The sequence below is a fragment of the Barbus barbus genome (assembly GCF_936440315.1).
Source record: "Barbus barbus genome assembly, chromosome: 29".
In the NCBI taxonomy this organism is placed as follows: Eukaryota; Metazoa; Chordata; class Actinopteri; order Cypriniformes; family Cyprinidae; genus Barbus; species Barbus barbus.
Window position 1 is genome coordinate 29,591,096 of NC_136757.1, and position 24,000 is coordinate 29,615,095.

General features: G+C 34.6%; 1 protein-coding gene across 2 annotated transcripts in view; it reads right to left on the minus strand.

The window, feature by feature from the left end:
• Nucleotides 1–24,000, minus strand: part of LOC306849605 (F-box/LRR-repeat protein 17-like) — a 211,866-nt gene that overhangs the window by 133,953 nt on the left and 53,913 nt on the right. For both annotated transcript variants that reach the window (XM_079384768.1, XM_079384769.1), the window contains exon 6: nucleotides 4,975–5,082. In XM_079384768.1, coding sequence (XP_079240894.1) covers nucleotides 4,975–5,082 — 108 coding nt within the window. The remainder of the gene's footprint in view (nucleotides 1–4,974; nucleotides 5,083–24,000) is intronic.

Genomic DNA, 24,000 nt, shown 5'->3' on the forward strand with positions numbered 1-24,000 from the left:
ATCGTCGATGTACGATAATATTGTCATATCGGCCAGCCCTAAATGGCAGTACTTCAATCGTGTGATCAGCACCTGCAGTCACAGGAGACATATTTCATCACTGAAAACACTCACGCCTCACAATTACAGGCTTTGACTGACGTGTGTGCAGCAGCGAGTGTGTGATGTGGTCTGATCATACAGCGAGCGTCTGCATGTTGTGCTCTTGAGCTTAATAAAAGCAGAAACATTCACTCGGCTCCCGGCCTGCTCAACAAACACTCCCTGCAGCGCCGGAGGTCAAACTACCCACGGTAAAACTTCTGTCATCTCACTGATACTTTAGAGTGTTTTATCCAGTAAAAGCTCTTTTAGTGTAATTGTAGAAGCGTCCAGCTTCAGCTGCTGCTTCTCGTGTCAAATCTTGACTGATTTTATCAAGTAAAGGTCAGAATAACTGCAGTCATATCTCCAGATGAACACTTACTGGACTGAAGCAGCTCAGCTTTACTTGATTCTCCATCAATCATCTTTTAGTCTCAAATCTGATCATCAGGATCTTTTGAGGAGCGTTTGTTTCCAGAAGCTTTACTTTCTGTGTTCCTCAGCGGAGGAATGATCTTCATCTCACATCTTCTGAGGAGCGTTTATTTCTTCATCTCTCAATCAGCATTGCATTATATGTTTGGATCATTTCAGTCTCATCTTACTGAGACATATTACTGGAGAGATAGAGTGACTGCTGATATTTAGATCATTTTATATAATTATCTGCTGTACTGTTACAAAGATCTCATTGATTTACATTACAAACAGCAGAATTTCATCATAAAAATATCAGCATCTGCAGCAAATTCATATTTTTGCTCAGTTTAAGTCTCTGAATAAAATTGAGCTGCTTTTGTCCTCCTATTTTCTCACTATATCAGACTATATGAGCCATAAAAGCCTGATGGATCAAATATGATACTCAATAAAAAAAAACAACAAAAAAAAACCTTATGCGCCAATATTTGGACTAAAGGTTCAATAAACTTATATTAAAAAAAATAATAATCTGCCTATTATTTCACAAGTCAGGTTTTACAGTGTTAAATACAGTTTTGACACACAACACACTAAAATCACACACAGGCAGCACAAAATAGTTCAAGCTAATAGTTCACATTTACTATTTTTATGGATTATGGACTCTATGGTATTTGAGTTAAAAACGTCTTAATGCTGGATTTGTTTCAGCTTTTGTCTTCTCCAGATGTTAACTGCTGGACTGGAGTGGTGTGGATTATTGTGATGTTTTTATCAGCTGTTTGGACTCTCATTCTGACGGCACCCATTCACTGCAGAGCATCCATTGCTGAGACACTGATGCAGAGACACATTTATACAAACCTGATGAAGAAATAAACTCTTTAAAGGGTTAAAACACTAAGAATGAAGCTGCTAAACCAGATGTCATAAGTTGAATTCTCTTTCTATAGTTTTTGCTTCTTTACTCATTAAAACGACTGAAGTTACCTGAAAAACTGAGGTTTTTCTCTTATTAATACTGCCTTAAACACGTTTAATTAATCCGAGGCGTTCAGCTCAGTCCTATGTGTGATCTAAAGGTCTCTGGTGAAGGAAATGTGTTTGTTTTACACTAATATTAATTATTAAAGCAATATTGATTATTCTGGACCGAGGAGACCGCGGTTAAACAAATTAAAAAAACGTCCAGCATAATTTGACGTTGTGTCCAATCTGGAGCTTGACCTGAAATGAGTTTAACAGCCCGGGTGTAAATAATAGAAATCTCATTAAAGACTTCTTTATTATTCCAAACGCAGATATAACATCATTTATCATCGTTCGGGAACACGTGACGACTTCAGACCGAGGAAATCTCCTTCAGTCCGTTATCCAGAGTGACCTTTGACCTCTGAGGAGCAGCTTTATATCTTGAGGGGTTACAGAAGCGAGTGAGAAACAGACTCAACTCGAGCCATAATCACACATCAATGCAGCCATTCATATCCTCACAGCGGCCGTACGGTAACATACTGATCCAGATCAGAGAAGTACGTCACAATACGACATTAACAGAAGACAAATGAACAATGAGCTTCATCCAAACATCAGCATCTGTCCATCCACACAGGATGAGCTGATGACAAAGCTCTGTAGAAATACAACATTAATGCATAAGATGCCGGAAAAACAGCCAGATTTGACACACGATACACAAATAAATATAGAAATAAAAAGAGCATGTGCTGCGTGAACGCATCTGAACGTCTCATAAATCAGCTCTCTCCTGAAACGGAAAACTCACCCTATTTATTAATATTTTGAAATGACGAATCAATATATATATAATATATTTTATTTTATATTTTCTATTATCACTTGAATTTTAGTTAGTTTCAGTAATTTTGTTTTTGTCATTTTTATTAGTTTTACTATGTGTGTGTCTATATAATTTTTTATAACATTGTATTTATTACTATACTGTTTTTGTTAACATTTTTAAATTAATTAACAATATATAAAATATTTAATTTTTGTAATGTCTATAAAGTTATTACATTTTATTTATTAGTTTAGTGCACAGTGTGTTCTTGCATATGTAACGGACAGTGTTAATAATAATAATAATAACAATTTTAGTCTATTTAATTTTAGTTATATTATTACTGTATTACTTCAAAATAAAATATTTTTTCATTATATATAGAGAGAGATAGAGAGATAGATAGATAGGATTATTATGAACTTAAATATTATGAAAAAAAATAATACAAGAGGACAGCAGCAGATAATAAAATCACTAAAATTTAAAATATATTTCAAATAAAAACCAAAAACCTAAATTTTAAATATTAATGCTTTGAATTGGCTTTTAATAGTACACACAAAGCTAATACAACTGAAAACTATAATAGTATTGCAATGGCACTAGAAACTAAATTAATCGGGTCTTGAAGTTTTCCTCAATTTAAGAGAGCCGTCTGAAAATAAAATAAAGATAAATATTAGATGAAAAATGAGAAAAACTTAAAATGGCTATTTTAAAAAATAAAATAAATTAAATAGAAATATTAAAACCAAATAAATAAAAATTAAAGCACATAAAAAAACGAACTAATACAATTCAAATGAAAACTATTTTAAAAAATAATCAAAATTCTCATGATGGGTGTAAAAGCAGCAGGAGGATGTTAAACTCAACGAGACGGTTTGAAAACACTTGATCATATAAAGCCATCGGCGTTATAAAAGGTGCAACTAAAGCAATCAGGTGACAAAGTTTCCTCGGTTTGAGAGAGTCGTCATCTCACATTCTGCACGCTTCGCTCTCCTCCTCGGAGCTCAGATTGATTTATTTCATGAGCGGCTCTCTTCAGGGCTTTATAAAATAACCCACACCTGAGAACGGCCCGGAGCTTTGATGATCTGAATAAAAACCGTCCCTCTGGTGGAGAAGCCGCTAATTTCACATTCGCAGCTCTGAAGAGGAGTGAAATGGAAATGTGTGTCCAAGGAGAGACGGAGCTGGGACTTCATTTAAATAACTATTGTGCCTGCTGATGCCACCAGCTGAATTGTATAATGTAATGATATCTTTACCAACTCCCGCTGCTGCAGAACCAGAGTCAGCCGTCTCAGTCCTGAAGAAAGTTTAGACAGAGATTCGCTTCAGGAACCAACATGCATTACTGCTGGACGACAACTGAATCAGCGATAGAACACTGACAAATGATTCCTTTGAACTGAATCTTTAAAATGATTCGTAATGCATACATGACTCATGCAGTCTGTAGCATGCATACTTGTGTAGTTTGCACTAGTTCTGTGTGCATGGAACCTTTATTGTTAACTAAAACTAAAATGATTAAAAATCGTCTTGATCAAGTGAAATAAAGCTGAAATAAAATAAAATATAAATATTAGATGAAAAACATTAAAAAAAAATTAATTTAAAACTTCAAAAACGTCAAATGAAAACAGAAAATATAAAAATAAAAACTATTAATAAAAATATTCTATATTATATAAAAATTAATTAAATATTAATAAAAACTATAGAAGTATGGCAATTAATAAACAAACTTGGAAAAGTTTAAAAACTAAGCTGAAGCTAAAATTAAAACTAAAACAAAAAAACTATACAAAAGCACAAAATAAAATGACTTATACCTTAAAAATAAAAATTTTAAAAATAAAATTTTTAAAATTAAAAAAAAAAAAAAAAGTTTGTTTACATTATATGTGTGTATACAGTGTATATTTATTATGTATATATAAATACACACACATACAGCATATATTTAGAAAATATTTCCATGTATTTCCATTATATATAAATATTTTAAATGTATAAACATAAAAATTTTCTTAAATATATACATGCATGTACATAATAAATATACACAGTTTACACACATATATAATGTAAACAAAAACTTTTATTTTGGATGCGATTAATCGCAATTAATCATTTGACAGGACTAGTTTATTATAACATATTTAAAATATTGCACTAAATAATTAAACCAACATAACATTTGGACTGAGTTATAATGTTTAATAATCAACACTGTAATATAATATTGTATGTATGATTTTGTCATTATGTATGGCAGAATAATTTGACAGAATTTTAGGTTCCTGATGGCCTAGTTTGTGTCTCCAGAAGACGCCGGTGAGGAAAAATTGGGCCAAAAAACAAAAAACAAAAAGCAAGAATATCATTAGCTAACCGTTTCCATGCAGGCAATTACAGCAGCTCTTCTGCTGCCGGTGAGCTGAAGATAACTTTCTCTCATTAGCATGCTAATGTGCAAACAGCAGGGTGTGCTGGATCTTCAACGAATCACCTCATTACACATTAATGAGATTTAAAAGCGAACGCAAAATAAAAATATCTTGTCTTTGTGAAGTTGGAGGGACGTGTTGGAATCAAAGCTGCTCATTAGCAGGTGAGTGGCTTCAAACGTAAGGATCCGCTCTTACCCGGGTGAGGTGAATGACGCCCTGAGACGTCACAGAGCAGCCCATGAAGCCCACGAACCGCAGATCCGGACAGTTCTCTGCAAACGCCTGCACCGACTTATCTGTCACCTGACAAACACAGAGGAATACACACACGTCAACACAAAGACACACAATCTCCTAAACATTGCATGCATTATGTTTTCTCTGGAACAAGCACTTGAACCAGTTCTGGTGAAAAAAGCCCTAATTTCAAACAAGACATACAGGAGATGTCAAATCAATAAATGAATGAAGGAATGAATAAATAAACAAACAAATAAATACAATTTTATATACTGTATATGTACAAAGAAAAAAGCCCTAATTTGAAACAAGACATACAGGAAATGTCAAATGAATGAATGAACAAAATTTTATAGATATTACATGTATAAAGAAAAAAGCGCTAATTTCAAACAATACAGATGTCAAATAAATAAGTGAATGAATGAAATTATATATTGTATAATATTATATATTATGTATAAAGAAACACTTAAGAAATTATATATAAAACAAATTAAATCAAATAGCACACACACACACACACAAACACACACACACACACACACACACACAAACAGCTCAGAAGTTTATAAAAAAATAAATATTAGATGAAAAATTAGTAAATAACAGATCAAGTCAAATGACACACGGCTCAGAAGTTTAAAAAAATTATAAGATTTAAAAAAAAATGTTAAAAATGAGGAACAAAATGTACTGATAAATAAAAAACAGATACACAAATAACTGATGTTAAAATGCAGAAACCTGTTTGGCCTTCATTTCACTTCAAACACACTGAAATATGTTTTTTGCTCATCAATGATTCACTTTCTGAAAATCTACTGAATGTTTTGGACAACGATGACAATCATTACTGAAATTCCTGAGCACACACACACACACGCACACACGCACACACACACACACACACACACACAAAGCAGGATTATCAGTCGACCAAAATCAGTAAAATAGCCCATTCTCACACACCTGAGACACACCTCAGTTAATTAAATATTAACGAGTCATAACTGCATATCACAGAGATATCAGGCTCTCACTGTCATTAATCATACAAATCATAATTACTATCTTCTGTCAGGTTGTTGCTGTGACTTTATGATTTTTATTGTGTTTATTTCTACCTCAGTATGCTGAACATGTTCATTCTATTAAAGTTAAAACAGGAATGTCATAAAACAATAACACAGACATAAACATATGCATGTCAGAAACACTCAGAAACACATTTAACATTTTTTTATTCAGTGGAATTTGATTGAAACATGAAACATTTGCTATAATATAAATGGTTAACATTTTTCCATGATGTGCAGCCTAGATTACATCAACAGAAATGAAAAATCATTTCAGTGGCAGAGTAAGTTATTATTATCATTATTATTAATGAAAGGCGCAATAACATGCACTGATAACAATTAGAATCACATTAAGATGAGAAACATGAATTATGAAATTAAATAGTCAATTTAATGGACTTAAGCTATAATATTTACATTAAAATTGCATATATTTACATTTAGTCATTTAGCAGATGCTTTTATCCAAAGCGACTTACAAATGAGGACAACAGAAGCAATCAAAATATATTATATTATTATATTATTCTCGATATTATTTCAAATATTGCACTGAATAATAAAAAAAATTAACATCTTTAGACTTTAATAGACTTAAACATTCAATAATTATATAAAAATTGCAATAATTGCAATAATATTTATATTGTAATTATAATATATTTTAATATTATGCATAATTATGATATGATATATGATAGCACTGAACTTTTGGACTTCAATGGATTGGAAGTTCTAACATTTGTTATAGTTGCAATATTGTAAATATTATAATTATATATTATCAATTTTCATAATATAATATAGTATAAGAACAGAATAGAATAGAATATTGCATTGATTAATTGCTTAAACGCATAAAAGAACTTAAGGAAATTTGAATCTTACATCCAATCAGCTCGTCTCCTCACTTTGACCTCTGACCTTATGCAAAAGGAAGATGCATTTAATCAAATTCCCCCGGCGTTACAGAAACAAATAGAATCTATGATGCGACTAATGTCTGAACAAACTCAATAAGAGAAGCGTCCCCTCCATCACCCGGCAGGGTCAGTGCTTCTAGACCAGGATTCTGAGGCTTTATTTAAACAGCACTCTGATGTGAAAACAGACTGGTGTTTCAGTCCGTACATCACACCGCTTCTGTATCTTAAAGGTCATCTGAGCGAACGAGAGTAAGACGGAGGACATACACCAGCAGCTCATCCATCTCAAGACTCTCTCTCAGACATCAGGGGAATGTGAAGCTTCTAGAAGATCTCAGTGACCTCTGCACTCTACAAACACACTCTGGACTGGGGCTGGATAGAGACAAGTTTCACCATTCAGACCGATTTCTATTGGTGCATTTTTTTCATTACACATATATTAGTATATTGTGACGTTTTGCATTACTATCAATAAGAATTACAGGGAAATGTTTTAAAATAATACAAAACAATGCAAAAAAAATATTATTGATGAACCTATAGCTTCATTTTCTTTATGTAACATATAATTTCTTATTTCTTGTGACATTTCTTGGCAGGTTTCTTATATGCATGGTTCATGAATATTTCACCAATAAATAAACAAATAAAAAAATGCATTACATAAATGACTTTTTCTTTCATTATGACAAAGAGACTTTGATGGAAATATGTTTTGTCATGAAAAGTATGCAAAACAATGCAATGCAAAGCTAAATGATCAATGATTGTTATTTCTAATATATTTCTATTATTATGTGTTATATGTTTTAATTATATACTAATATATAATTTCTATTATTTTTTCATACAATTTTCACTATGATTCATTTAAATCAGCATAAATTATTAAATCACATACTGCATTGTTGTATGCATGGTGTATAAATATTTTGCCAATAAATAAATAAATAAATAAGAATTTTACTGATCATTCATTAATTTAATGTTATTTATTTATTTGCATTATGGCAATAAGTATTGGTAGGAAATGTGTTTATCATAGAAATTATGCAAAACAATCTAAATTATCAATGATACTTAATACTACAAATAAACACTATAATATATTTTCTTTATGCAACATATAATTTCTTATTTCTTTTGATTTGGGGCTGACGTATAGTGCATATATTTATCATACTGCTTCTTTCTAGAGTTATTTTTTCTAGCTGACTCTCGAGTGCGATTTCTGAGGTGAATGTGACATTGATCTCAAGCTGTTTTTACTTTCATTATAAAACTGACAGAATTTGAAAGCTGCAACATTGTTTCATATCAAAAGTAAAAATGCACAAAGATTGTGATTATTGGACAGGGAGTGCTACATTATAACAAGGTTTTGTGAAGTTTTGTTCATGCATCGACTGAAAACAGCAGAGATCGATTCTTTGGATTTAAGAATGGGTTCATCAGCGTGAGAATCGGTTCAAATGGAGAACGCAGCTCTGGTCCGGACGTTTTTGGCAGCTCGGCGTCTTCTCTTTAACACTGTGAACTCAGTAAAACAGCAGTGGGTCTGGCTGTGGTCAGTAATGAGGATGCAGCTGCTTTTAAAGCTTTGGATCATGAATTCGGCTCAGAACAAACGCCTGCCAGTGTTCAGCGAGTCACTGCGGCCAGAGCCATAATTCACACGCTTTAATTGTTCACGCACCTTTATTTCCACTCATCAAAATTCCTAAATCATGGCAATCATCATTTGTTTTGTGACTGAATGATTGGAAACATGTTCAGGTCGTATTTCACCTCAACAAGCAAAAGAAAAGCAATATTGAGAAATGATACTTACATTAGGAAAAGAGGCCTTAACATTAAGAATTTTTGCACTGGCACAGAATTTTTATGACACGTTGAGTTTTTTCGCTTTTAATATTATAGCTATATAATTTTCACTGTGATTAGTTTCTGTAATAAATTAGCATAAATTAACGAACGCTTCATTGCATGCATAAATTGCTTTTTAAATTTCAACACATTTTATGCAATAAATGTTTTTTTTTTTTTGCACTTTGATAGATGAGAATCAGAGGGAAATATGCTTAATTATCATGAAAATAACATGAACAATGCAAAAAAACAAAACAAATCTCAATTATCAATGACCCTTATCAAAGACGCCTTAGCATTGTTTTGAGTTGAATTATAGTTATATCATTCTGATTCATTTACATTAGATTACATCTTACATTGAATAAGAGCATTACTGCAAATGACAATTAGAGGGAAATATTTTCAAATGCCATGAAAATAATATAAATGCAAAAAAGAAAAAAAAAGCCTACATTGTCAACTAAATATTGGTTTAATTTTTTATGCATTTAATTTCTTATCTCTTGATTTTGGTGACGTTTCTTGACCGGTTTGCTGAGATTTATGAAACTCTTCGGAACAAAAGAAAAGCAAAAATGTAATGAAGACTTAAGAATTAAGAATATCTGCATTGGTGCATTATTTTCATGACATTATTTTTTTTAATTATTATTACTATCATTATTTTCATATAATTTTCATTATGATTAATTGAAAATAGCATAAATTAATAAAATCACATACTGCAATGTTGTATGCATCCTGCATAAATATTTTGCCAATACACTTAAATAAATCAAATTTCTTTATTTCGGTAAACACTGATGCATTACATTAATAAGATTGTGTTTTGTTATTGCATTACGGCAATGAGAATTGGAGGGAAATGTATTTTTAACAATCACTAAAATCATGCAACAATGCAATCAACGCAAATGATCAATGATCCCAAATACTGGCTTCATTTTCTTTATGCAAAATATAATTTATTATTTCTTCCTTTTGATTTTGGGATGACATTTTTATACAGGTTTTGTGCGATTCGCAGAGAAAACGCACTCAAGCAGAGATTTACAAATAAACGGCAGAAAAAGCAGGTGTCCGTGTCTCTGTAAATATGCACACACTGAAAGCAACAGTAAAAACATCTGCCCCTCATTCAGACTTTAAAGAGCGGCTTAAACCATCGGACAGCAGACCATCCATCTACAAAACAGCAGTCTCCAGAATCTGAATATTGCACATGCGGTCATAATAAAAGCACGAGACATCGACCGACAGAACGATCCGGTCACAAACACACAAACAGCTCCTCAGACGATGCTTCTTCCCGTCAGACGAGGAATAGATTACAGAAGAGCACGACCCATTCATTCTCATTACTTTATTTGGGCTCGTAACAAGCAGCCGTTCTAACAGCCAATTTACCGCTGCAAACGTGCGTCTCTAAAGCGTCGCAGCAGCCGTCAAAAGTGCTGATCATCCGTTTTCATATCACCACCCACCATGCAGAAAGGCATTCTGGGAGGTGGGAATAAATTTATCAATGAGATGGATGCGGGTCAGCGGGACGCTCATTAATCAGGCTAATTGTGCTGCATCCATCGGAGAGATGCAGGTGTTTACAAGCCCAGCGAGCCGGTGTCATTTACAAGACTGATGGGGGATCACAGGGAAACCTATAATGTCCCCAACAAGAGTCAAACTAGTGCACATGCTGCATGCCGAGTCATTATCACTGATACGCTTCCTAAAACAGACCTGCGTGAACACTGCTGAGCGTTCAACCTTCTCTACATACTCGTTTTATTAGTTTGTTTGTTTGTTTACTTAATAGGGACAATGCATGTTAATGAACATCAGTATGAAATACAAAATAAAAGAAAAAAATATATACACACATATATATATATATACACGTATATATATATATAATTTTAAAAGTTTTAGTTGATATCGCTGGCATGGAACATGATTTTCTACACTGTTTTCTAGTCAGGGTTTCGCTGTTATTAATAAGAAACATAACCTCATTCAAGAGAGAATCTGATTGGACGATAAGCCCTTGAGTGCAAGATGATGCCATCAATATTACCTCTTAAGAGTGTAATTACATATAGATGAGCTCAAAGCTACAGACATGAACTAAGAAACATCATATATAAAACCTATAACATATATATATAAACATAACATGGCATTAGGGGTGACCCTGAATAGTCGACGATTCGATGCTTTGATAGAAGGAGCCTGACTCCCAATCTCAGTCGAATATTCGTGGGGTGTTCAAATCATGCCATTTTGGAAATATGGGGGTGCTCAAATCTTTGATTTCACATAAAACTACCTGTTTTCTCCCAATAAGTTAATATACTGCCTATTAAAATAATGCTGTAAATAAGAATCTGAAATATTTGAAATAAATATTTGAACATGCGTGAATAAATCCAACCACCCTATAGATTTAAGTTTCACTTTCCATAATCCGTGACCGACAGAGGAGCATCTTGGCAGAAGGGATTTAAATCTTTAACAAGATCGAAAGAGTGAAAGACTGGATTTTTTCGATCAGGTAGGGTACAACCTACCGATTTCAAAACATTTCAGCCGGTTTATATATCATGTAGGCTATATATCATTTATCTCGTATATGATGCGTTTGGTTGAGTTGCCCTGCTTTATTGAGGTACGGTGATTCTCTCTTCAGTGCGCAGTGAAAGCAGGACAAACAACAATGAATGCAGAATATTAATAACTATGACTGGGACCGTCATTTACATAACATTATGATGAGAACACTATTATAATAAAACGCTGTGAAGTTTTAGAGTTTAGCTGCCGTGTTTCTGCACGTTGTTATGTGAAGAACAAGTTCACAAAAGGAGTTCATTCAGAGACACGTTCATGATGTGCATTCGGAGCATTTCGTGCCTATAAGTCATAATATTAACATTAGGCTATGAGATAAATGATGAGTTAAATCCCTTTGATTAAAAACCTGCTATCAAAAGCTTCATTCTACAGGTCATCTTCAGCGCACGCAGCTCAAAACAGAAATGCAGAACATTAATAACTACTATAATAACATTATTTACCCCGTTTGTATCTCCACGAGTCGTCCGTTACACATTCTCCCTTTGTGTTAACGTCTGTGTCTGACTTGACTCCTGGTCATGTATTCTGCTCCGCCCCTAAACATATGATTCCACTGAAAATCCTTAGTCGGGGACACCCCTACATAATATATTAGTTTAATGGGAGTTTGAAATGCTGAAGGTGCCGCGAACAAATCACAGTTTACTAACAACTTAATCTATTAACAATCTATGTTTTTTATTTATTTATTGTAAACGTGGTCAGAATTGGCCTCGTTAAACAGGTGTACCATTAAACTGCTCTGATGCATGTTTTATATTACAGCAGTAAGATGTTAAACAATCGATATAGTCCTCAGAGTGAGTGTGTGTGTGTGTGTGTGTGTGTGTGTGAGAGAGAGTGTGACAGTGAGTGTGTGTGTGTGTGTGTGAGAGAGAGTGTGACAGTGAGTGTGTGTGTGTGTGTGTGTGAGAGAGAGAGTGTGACAGTGAGTGTGTGTATGAGTGCGTGTGAGAGAGAGAGTGTGACAGTGAGTGTGTGTGTGAGAGTGTGTGTGTGTGTGTGTGTGTGTGAGAGAGTGCAGGTGTGAGCTTGTGTGTGTGTGTGTGTGTGTGTGTTTATGAGTGTGTGTGTGTGAGAGAGTGTGTGTGTGTGTGAGAGAGTGTGTGTGTGTGTTTATGAGTGTGTGTGAGAGAGAGTGTGACAGTGAGTGTGTGTGTGTGTGTGTGAGAGAGTGTGTGTGTGTGTGTGAGAGAGTGTGTGTGAGAGAGTGTGTGTGTGTGTGTATGAGTGTGTGTGAGAGAGAGAGTGTGACAGTGAGTGTGTGTGTGAGAGTGTGTGTGTGTGTGTGTGTGTGTGTGTGTGTGTGTGAGAGAGTGCAGGTGTGAGCTTGTGTGTGTGTGTGTGTGTTTATGAGTGTGTGTGTGAGAGAGTGTGTGTGTGTGTGAGAGAGTGTGTGTGTGTGTTTATGAGTGTGTGTGAGAGAGAGTGTGACAGTGTGTGTGTGTGAGAGAGTGTGTGTGTGTGAGAGAGTGTGTGTGTGTGTGAGAGAGTGTGTGTGTGTGTGTGTGAGTGTGTGTGAGTGAGTGAGTGAGTGAGTGAGTGAGTGAGTGAGTGAGTGAGTGAGTGTGTGTACACAGAGGTCAGTGTGAAGTGTGTGAGAGCGTCTCATTAGTCAGCTTCACGCGTGTCACTCGAACACAAACACTCACACACTCCGCCCGCGGGGAATATTTATCAATTAACAGAGCAGCGCCAATTAACTACACTCTGCATTCAGAGCGCCGAGACACTGTTAGCCACAGTTATTTAAAAAATATATAGATATATAGCTAGCAAAGCAGCATAAAAGCGTTTGAATAAACATTAGGCATTAAAGCAGAGTCGACCGCGGAGCATTTTAATCAGGCGTGTAATTGTGAGCGGGACACAACCGTTTATTCACCACAAACACACAGAGCTGAACTCTTCAGGGCCCTGCTGTGGAAACTAAAGTTTCATTTCTTTTTTCCATTTTAATTTCATGAAACTGAAACAATTTAACAACTAATTAAAAATATCACAAATTACATTAAGGTCATGGGGGGGGGGGGGGGTCTTTATTGTATTGTTTCTGTATTCTGTTTTAATAGCTTAAATGTTCAAAATCAAAAGGCACACCCAATCAATCTAATAAATAAAACCTTAACAATTTAGTCATTTATTAACATTTTTACAATAATAGTGCCCTATGAAATGTATTTATTTATTGACTGATTGATATTATTATTAATTTTTCAGACATTCTCTGTTGTGTGTTTTTTTTCTTTCTGGTTTTATGATTTAATGTAAATTTATTAACAAAAAAAAGGTGGTAATCAAATGAAGGTATAAAACACTAATTAAATTTGTAGAATTTCTTTAATTTGACAAAGAAAGTACTACACAACAGAAGTTTACAAAAATAAATATATATAAAAATATATATATTTTTTAAATAATAAAAATATGGAAGAAAACTGAATGATATTCCTTAAAGTTTCAATAATTTTATCATTATTATTATAATTTTTATTAAAGTACATTTTATTGTACAATAGCAATAGTATATAACTACTGAACTATTGTAGTAATATATACCCAAATATAACTTTAATAATAATTATTATTATCATCATTTAATTAAATATAATTATAACGTAAACTAAATAACTATTGCTGATTCTTATATGAAACAACCTACAGATCACATCATCTGAGATATATTTTCATAGCTTTTATGGCTATTCTGTACTCCTCTTGAATCATAAATGACTTTAAAATTCATAAATCATTCATAAATCAGTCTAGGAGGAGGACTGAACCCAAACAGAATCAGATGTATCTGGAAAGATATGATATCGGCAGACACCCAGCCGTCTGGATGATAATATTGATATGATAAACGTCATTAATAAGAGCATCTGAATCCACACGACCATCACTTCACAAGATTTGTGTATAATTCTCTCATCACTATTAAATCAGCAACAGAGCTATTTTAATAGAAGCAACTGAGCTCAATGGATTTATTGAGTTTCTAACAGCTCTGAAAACATAAAAAGTCATAAAAATGAAGACCTGGCAACCCTGGCTGTATGGAGCAACCAGCGAGATTTGCGTGGGATCCCAATGCAATCCCTCTATAGTCTGTGCTATTAAACCCTTGAAGGACTTCAGTAAGACAAAGAAAAGAGTTAACACAAGACATCCTGTCATTGAATGTGTCTCAGACGCGTGAAAGCCACTCAGCGTGATGGAAAGGTCAGTCTCTCGTCAAAACACGGTTAGAAATGACAGAAATACGTTAGTGCGTGTCACTCTTGCTCTGAACACAACAGCAAGAGCACAGTACATCCGTCTGATCCGACACCTCGACAATCTGATTTAATTCCTTCAAGCAAACGAGAATTTCCTTGATCAATGAAGCTCAAGCGCATGTTTTTGACTCATTTCTTTATCAAAATGCACAAAAGCACTTCATTTTACAGAGGAAAACCAATTAATTTATTCCCTCTTATTGTCCTGCTGTCCATCACTCGTATAAAGTGATGCATTCTGCTGCTTCACATAAACAAGCGCTTGATTTGGATCAGTCTGAAGGCGCTCGAGACAGACGGTTAGTCGGAGTAATAAAATGTTATCATGGCCAATGAAAACTACATTTAATCTCCGGCTTGTTTGACCGAGTTATTGAAGCGCCTATTGTTTGATTGTCATGTCTTTTTAATAACTTAATTAATTTCCGTTGGAAAGGCTCAGTATGGCTGAGCGCAAGCGACTCGATTCATTTCATTTCTGTCCGACTGTGACGTCTTTGATTACCTGCTTAACCTTCCGACTTTACAGCGACTTCAGCTCAGACTCATGAAGTACAGTCAAACCAAACATTATTCAGACGCCAGATATCATTTTTGATCTTTTTTACTGGTGCAGGACACTATTGTTCATTTATGTAAGTGAGGATAGCAAAATAAAGTAAACTAAGACATATTATACCCAAAAACTCTTCATACAGTGGACTACAAATAAAATGTATAAAAATTTGGGAGCAAAAATTATTCAGACACTTTGACCTGATCATGTTTTGCTGAAGTGTTTTTTCTTTAATTGCTAACAGACTGAACTAAATGAAGCATTGCTTGGTGATTGGTTGAGCTAAATTGGTTTTATCTAATTGTGTTCTTAACTTTAACATCTGACAGCTATTCAACCAAATTCATTACATACCTTTCTATTTTTTATCTGACATTATCAAGATCAATTTGTTCTGACACACTTCTTCTCATATGTTATTACCATTTTCTAAACTATAAAGAATAAACTGTGATAATGTGAGAAATAAATTTTGGTTTGACTGTATATAATATCCGCACAGATCAAACGCATCATGCAATAATCTCAGTATGGTTGCATTTTTTATTTTTATTTTTAATAATGTACACTTCATTTAATTTAATGCAGGCCTATACCTAATTTAATGTATACTTAAATTTTATTTAATTTTAAATTTAATAATGTAATTTTATTTTATTTTAATCTAATTTTAAATATTTCATTTTTAATTTTACATAATTGTATTAATTTAGCTTTTAATTCATTTATTTTTAATTTAACTATTTATTTGCACTTTACATTTAATTTAATGTACACTTAATTTCATTCCATTTAAAAATGTACTTTATTTTATTTACTTTTATTTTAATATAATTTATTTACGCTCAATTTAATATACACTTTAATGTAATATACTTAATTTATTTTATTTAAATTTTATTTTATTTTTAACTTTTAATTGCATTTTTAATTTATGAAATGTATTTACACTTAATTTAGCATGCACTTAATTTTATTTAATTATATAATTTAATGTTAATGTTTAGTTTAACTTAATATTTAATTTAATATTTAAATGGTCCTACAGGGTGATACATTTTTAAAAAGAGTCTCACTTAATATCAATAGCTCATAAAAGCTAAATTTATTCTAAATAATATAAAAATAACAATTTCACAATCATTTCTACTAAGACTAATGTCAAAATGCAGACAAAATTTTTTTTTTTTTTTGGAGTTTTAATATGAAATGTTGAATTCAGAGCTGGTTGTGTGGGCTCAGCTATTAAAGCGAGTGGAAACCGTACAGATACTGAATCCCATCTATTTAAAACATGAATCACGTGAAGTCAAACGAAAAGCATTGTATGTACATTTTCTTTTGCTGTGGATTACAGAGGTGAATTGCGAGGAGCGTTCATGGCCTCTAATATATTGTTGGAGAGACTTAAGCTGCAGACACTAGCGGAAGTAAAAATTGTCCGTCTGATCCGGCCGCTCTGAGCGCTGAAGCATACGGCCGTGTTTTCAATTTCCTGTGCTGGAGTGAATGCATGCTGCTTTAATTTAAAAACACTCACACAGAGCACAGCTTTCTCTCGAAACACTCGAATCCAGAGCCGGTTAAACACACACACTCAGAGAAACGACACATGCACTACATGCATGAAACACGCTGCAGACTAGATTGAGAAAAATCACATGAGTTTGGCTTCATTTGTGCCATTTGTCATGCTCCAGTTTCACAATGTATATATTTATAAAATTTCATATTGTTAATCAATATCACACAAAGATTGCCGTTTTTTTCTTTCAAAAATGCATGATTACAAATGTGATAGTTTTTGTTTTTTACAACAGTTCAATAAACAATAAGTTAATTACGAGACTTATATTACCCGTTTGTGCTCTATTTCAACAACAAAAATAATTCCAAACACAGCCACAACACTGTTTTGCAACATGACAGTGTTTCGTTCCTGAATGAATCAACCGTTTAAATGATTCGGTTCAATCGCAATGACTCACTTATTAACAGTTAATTGCTGCCACCTACTGGTGGTTTTAAATTTGACATTTAACATAAACCGTTCATTTTTTTTTATAATTTAAAATATCAGTATTCAACCTTTTATGCATAATATATGAAAACATTATTTATGCATTTGTAACTACAGGTTAAATGTATTCTTGTCCTGCATTAAACAGTGTAAAACACATCTCAATTCCACTTCAGATGCAACTTCTGTGTTTCCTCTGCATTGCAAACATGAATTTTGTTGATATTGATTTCATTTGCTTGGTAAAACCTTATTACTGCAACTGACTGATTAAATTTAAGAATTTGACACTTTTACACTTTTATGCACACTTTTAGAGGAAAAAATTGCTTTTTAAAAGGTAAAAATGCCTATAAAAAGGTAAAAATCTATTTAAATGTATTGGAAAAGATTAATTTCTAACACTGCTGTAAACTGACCACCACACATAATATGAAGAATATCAAAAACTTTAGGAGTGAGCTGTCAACATAAGTCCTTAAGATACCAGCACATTAACAGTAAACTATCGATAAAATCCCAGAAAATATTGAGATCGCACATCCCTACACATACTACTCCAAAATCAGATGCAGTGTCCCAAAAAGCAGTGGAATATATTCAGTGTGATTATGCAGTGGCCCGGGGGTGATGGACCCCTCTGACCCACAGCGCCGGGCACCTGACAGCCCTTAATGACTGGCTGAGGGCCAGGTGAGATCCTCACCTCCGCAGGACAGCAGAGACGCTTTCATGAGCCACGATCAGCGCAGCATCAGTCGAGCTCTGAGAGAAGACAAGAACACCCCGACACTCCAACACTACAACAAACACTGCAATATCACAAACGATACAATATCAGCTTCATCTGTATCAACCTGAATCAACACTGAACTGATTTCAGCTTAATCATCACTGTTCACTCTTGTCATTTTAGAGCTGATTCACAGCAACACTGAACCCTGTTTGTGTCACTGAATCATTATTTTCCTATTTATTAATGTGCAGCTTCTTTGAAACGATCTATATTGTGTACAGCGTTATATAAATACATTTGATTGACTATCAAATAAGAAAAAAAAAAACTGAACTGACTTGAGCCAGGGTTACTATAAATAACTAACACTGAAACTAAAAATAAATCATAATAAAAACATCTGTTACTTGACATAAAATAAACAGTAACTGAAATATATATATATTTTATGTATATATACAGTGGTGTGAAAAAGTGTTGGCTCCCTTCCTGATTTTTAATTTTTTTGCATGTTTGTCACACTTTAATGTTTCAGATCAAACAAATTTAAATATTAATCAAAGATAACACAAGTAAACACAACATGCAGTTTTTGAATGAAGTTTTTTATTGTGAAGGGAAAACAAAATCCAAACCCACATGGCCCTGTGTGAAAAAGTGCTTGCCCCCTAAACCTAATAACTGGTTGGGCCACCCTTAGCAGCAACAACTGCAATCAAGCGTTTGTGATAACTTGCAATGAGTCTGTTACAGCGCTGTGGAGGAATGGTCCACTCATCTTGACAGAATTGTTGTAATTCAGCCACATTGGAGGGTTTTCGAGCATGAACCGCCTTTTTAAGGTCATGCCACAGCATCTCAATAGGATTCAGGTCAGGACTTTGACTAGGCCACTCCAAAGTCTTCATTTTGTTTTTCTTCAGCCATTCAGAGGTGGATTTGCTGGTGTGTTTTGGATCATTGTCCTGCTGCAGATGTTTTCTGGCAAAACTGAGACGATCCTTTATGTTCTTTTTGCTCATCAGAGCTTTTCGTCTTGGAACTCTGCCATGCAGGCCATTTTAGCCCCGTCTCTTTCTTATAGTGTAGTCATGAACACTGACCTTAACTGAGGCAAGTGAGGCCTGCAGTTCTTTAGATGTTGTTGTGGGGTCTTTTGTGACCTCTTGAATGAGTCGTCGCTGCGCTCTTGGGGTAATTTGGGTCGGCCGGCCACTCCTGGGAAGGTGCACCACTGTTCCATGTTTTCTTCATTTGTGGATAATGGCTCTCACTGTGGTTCGCTGGAGTCCCAAAGCTTTAGAAATGGCTTTATAACCTTTTCCAGACTGATAGATCTCAATTACTTTCTTTCTCATTTGTTCCTGAATTTGTTCCTGATTTCTTGATTGTGAACGGGTGTGGCAGTAATCAGGCCTGGGTGTGGCTAGAGAAACTGAACTCAGGTGTGATAAACCACAGTTATGTTTTAAAACTGCATGTTGTGTTTACTTGTGTTATCTTTGATTAATATTTAAATTTGTTTGATGATCTGAAACATTAAAGTGTGACAAACATGCAAAAAAATAAAAAAAATCAGGAAGGGGACCAACAGATTTCACACCACTGTATGTATGTATGCATGCATGCATGCATGTGTATATATATATACACACACACACACACACGTGAAAATGTAATAATTACACCATAAATGCATATAATTCAAGTCTACTGTGTTTCATAGTCAACACATATGACTTTTTGGCTGGGTTTAAAGGAAAAGAGCACTTTTAGATAAACTAGGCAATAATAGATGGCACTCGTGGAGACAGTAACACAAAGTTCTTTATGAACCACAGGATTGCTTAAAAAAGATTTAAATGCCAAAGAAAAGGCAGTAGAGCTTAATGTTTCGGTCAATAGTAAGTTGTTTGTGATAAGAAAAGTAGTTTAAATGTGTTGTCTTGCTTGAGCAAATTAATATATAAATCTAGAAGTAAATGCAAAAGTAAAAAGCATTGAATAATGTGTTTCTTATATTTATTGCATTTAAACACTATGAAAGATTGTATTACTGTAGGCTACTGTGTAAAATAAAATCACAATGCTGAAAAAGCATTTGAAGTAACAATATTTGGATTTGAAATCAAAATAATGGATAAATGTTGTGTTTGTAGTAAACAGCTATGGATCAGGAGCAGACTCCTGTGTGAAGGCACAGTCTGTGCTGCTTCTGCACCGCTTACGTACCACACATGGACTGCATACGCACTGCAAACGGAGTGTGTGTGAACCTGCTGTAAAAGGCCCATCTCACATACAGCTCATGAAAGCAGGCTTGTGCTGTGTGTAAGCTATTGTGCAACAACTGCACGATTGTCAAAACAAAAATGCACTGTAAACGTTTAGGTGAGATAAATATATATATTTTTTAAAAAAGGCTAAAAAATACCCCTCTCCACCCCTCAAATTAAAAACTCCCCTCTCACAAGAGTCACCTAAGAGGGGAACTCATTTTCAAAAATGAAATTCAGGCCCTGAATAAATGTCTAAAACTATAAATAATTCTACATGATAAAAAGAAGGCTTTAAAAATATCGGTACCGGTGATCGTATCGGCAGATACTGCTTTTTGTGATCGGCCTCAAAAATCCTGATCGGAGCACCCGTAGTGATTATCAACGAAGAATAAATGTGGGCGTGACTTAGTTCTTTGCATCAGTTGCTGATTGGATGTTGAGATGTGGGCGTGGCACTCAGTGGAAGGTCCAGTTTTGATATTTTGATTAAATGTTGCAAGAATCTACAATATGCACATATCTATTACAAGATATTGATTTTAATTTAGTGCCAAGTTTTATCAGTCAACAGAAGCATTAATTCATCATCTACTAATCACTAATATGATCCGTTTTCCTTTTTTTTTGATAATTCTGAATAACATTGTGTACAATCAGTGTTTAATTTCAGCAATCATCTTATTTGCTGTCATTATGTACTATGCATATTTTATTATGCATATATATGAATTACATCTTTCATCATGGCTTTTTCCATTTATATTGCACAATATTTACTCAAAATTCACTGCAATGTTCTATAAACATATCAACTCATGAACAAATGCCAATCTAACCGATTCCTTTGTAGTGAACAAATGACTCTAAATGATTCCTTGTAATGAATCAGCGAAAAAGATTCACAAACAGCATCAAACTCACAATCTGAATCGCTCTAATGACTACAGTGTGAACAGTGGAGTCTGACTCATGAACAAATGACTCTCTAACTACTTCCTTATAATGAATCAGACAAAGACTCGGTCTCAAATACACAATTTCAATCAGTTTAAATGACTACAGACTACTATTCTCTAACCAATTCCTTGTAATGAGTCAGTAAAAAAGACTCATGAACAGATTCAAATTCAAAATATGAATGAACATATGACTCTCTAACCAATTCCATTTAATGGATCTTTCAAACAGATTCAAACCCACAATTTAAATCAGTCCAAGTGAATACAGTATGAACAGTGGAGTCTGACTCATGAACAAATGACTCTCTCGAACCGATTCCTTGTAATGAATTAGCTAAAAAGATCCACAAACAGTGTCAAACTCACAATTTGAATCGGTCTAATGACTACAATGTAAACAGTGGTGTCTGTCTCACGCACAAATGACTCTCCTTTGAATGATTCTTTGTAATTAATCATTCAAAACGACTCAATTTGAATCGGTCTAAAACCTACACCATAAGTAGAGAAGTCTGACAGATGGACAAATGACTCTCTAACCAATTTCTTGTAATGAATCAGTCAAAAAGACTCACAGACGGTCAATCTGAATGAGACTAATGGCTTAAGACAGAATGCTTAAATTTCTCCATACACAGCAGCCGATTTCCCATTTAATATCCTATTTTAGAAATGCTATCAGAAAAGCCTCTGCAGACCTTATGAACTCGTGAAACACAAACTCCCGCAGGTCTCATTGAAACGCTTCTGCGATGGACGTCCAACATCAGGCATTCTCATGAGCAGATCGGGGGCTCGAGGGCCTGGAATAGAGCCAGGTTCACGTCTAGACGCTCTTAATTCATGCCATGAGAAGGGCTTTTATTGGCAGGAGGGCGGCTGGGGATCGCTCACACTCACCAAATGGGAACGTGACATCGGCTCGACGGTGCCACGGTGCTTTCAAAAGCGAGACACAAAGAACAAGGGTTAAAACATGAGCAGAAAGGAAGAGATTTGGCAGTGGCCACGTCTTTACTGTCAGAGCGCTGTGAAAGGACGGCACAGCTGCGATGTACATTGAGGAACGGGTCAATGAATACTGACATGTCTGAGGAAAACCCTGACGCTTCAAAAGACTCCAGCACACAAACGGCCGACCCTCTAAAACACAAATAATGCCGCGTGTGAACGTCTGAAAAAACATGATCTTACACTAGAAAAAAAAAATATATATATATATGAAGAAACAGTTTTCACTCATAAATTGCTAGTAAATATCACAGACAGCTACATAAGCAAGTAACACATTAAATTTAATGGTAAAATTGGAAAACCTAAATGGTATTTTCATGTAAAAAGTACTCCAGTAATCTTTATTTTACTTGTGCACTAAAAAAAATTTATTCATTGAATATACAAAAAAAAAAATTAAGGTACGGTTGCAATCAATTTATTTTAGCTACATTTAAATAAACAAATTTAGTTGAAAATTTAGTCTGTCCATCAATATATCTGCGGATCATCACATCTGGATGGACGGAGTGAGTCAGTGAGGTCAAAAACAGTCAGGCTGCGTTTGCTCTCTCCAGTAGCTTTAAACACACGTATGTTTGAGTGTAAATACAGACCATATTCCTCCACAAGGACACTAAACCATAATACAACGGTCTCGAAAGCATCGGCCGTCCTTCTACTGAACTCTACAGTTTTGTGGTCTGGCTTTGATTTTGAGGCACTGCTTGCTGTGAACCTCAATATCGAAGGGCTTTCAAAATGATTACCATCATCATCATCATCATCTGGTATGAATAGAGATCTGAAAATATCTGCTCTGCCAAACTGTGTGTGATTTGGCAGGTATGAGATTGGGAGTTTTTGGGCTGGCAAACGCTGCCACCAGCTGTGAAGAGAAGCACCTCCACAATCAGACGTGTAGGAGAGCATCATCTGACTGAAGACGCGGAGAATGAGGCGAACGCGGCTCTGCAAACGCTCAGTTTTCATTCAATGAGGCCGAACGCTGCTGAAGAATCGCCTGCTGGGGTAAATGCAGAGACACCAGAGATAACAAAACCCCAGCTGGACAAGAGAGAAATCAGAGCTGTCGCATACATAGAGAGAAACTCACACACAATCACTTCGGTCTGAGAGAGACATTCATGTCAGACAAAACTAGAAAAGGACCTTTGACTCTAAAAAAAAAAAAAAAAAAAAATAGTGAAGGCAAGAAAACCCTGAGTGCAAAAACAAGCAGTGTAGACTTATGAGCCTTTTTGTTTATTTGATCGTTCACACAATGGCTGATTTTAAATCAGTTTTATACATGTTTCCCTTTATGAATCACTGAATCAACATCTGATTCACTTACACTCATATTTGAACTGCAAGTTATTCTTTCAAATTCATGAAACATTACTTCCAGCCATTAACATCTGGCCGAGCATTGAACAACTATCAAGACTCAGTCAAACTTCTAAAGAAACGTTAACATCCGAAACAGACTTCCTAAGAGCGTCATCACGTCACAGAGAAACCAACCAATCGCAAGAGGGCATCCCCAGTGACATCACGCAACAGCGACTTCAGCAGTCAATCCGCACCCAGGGTTCCCTCGAACAGGAACTCAACTTAAAGCAAGTCAAATCAAACAA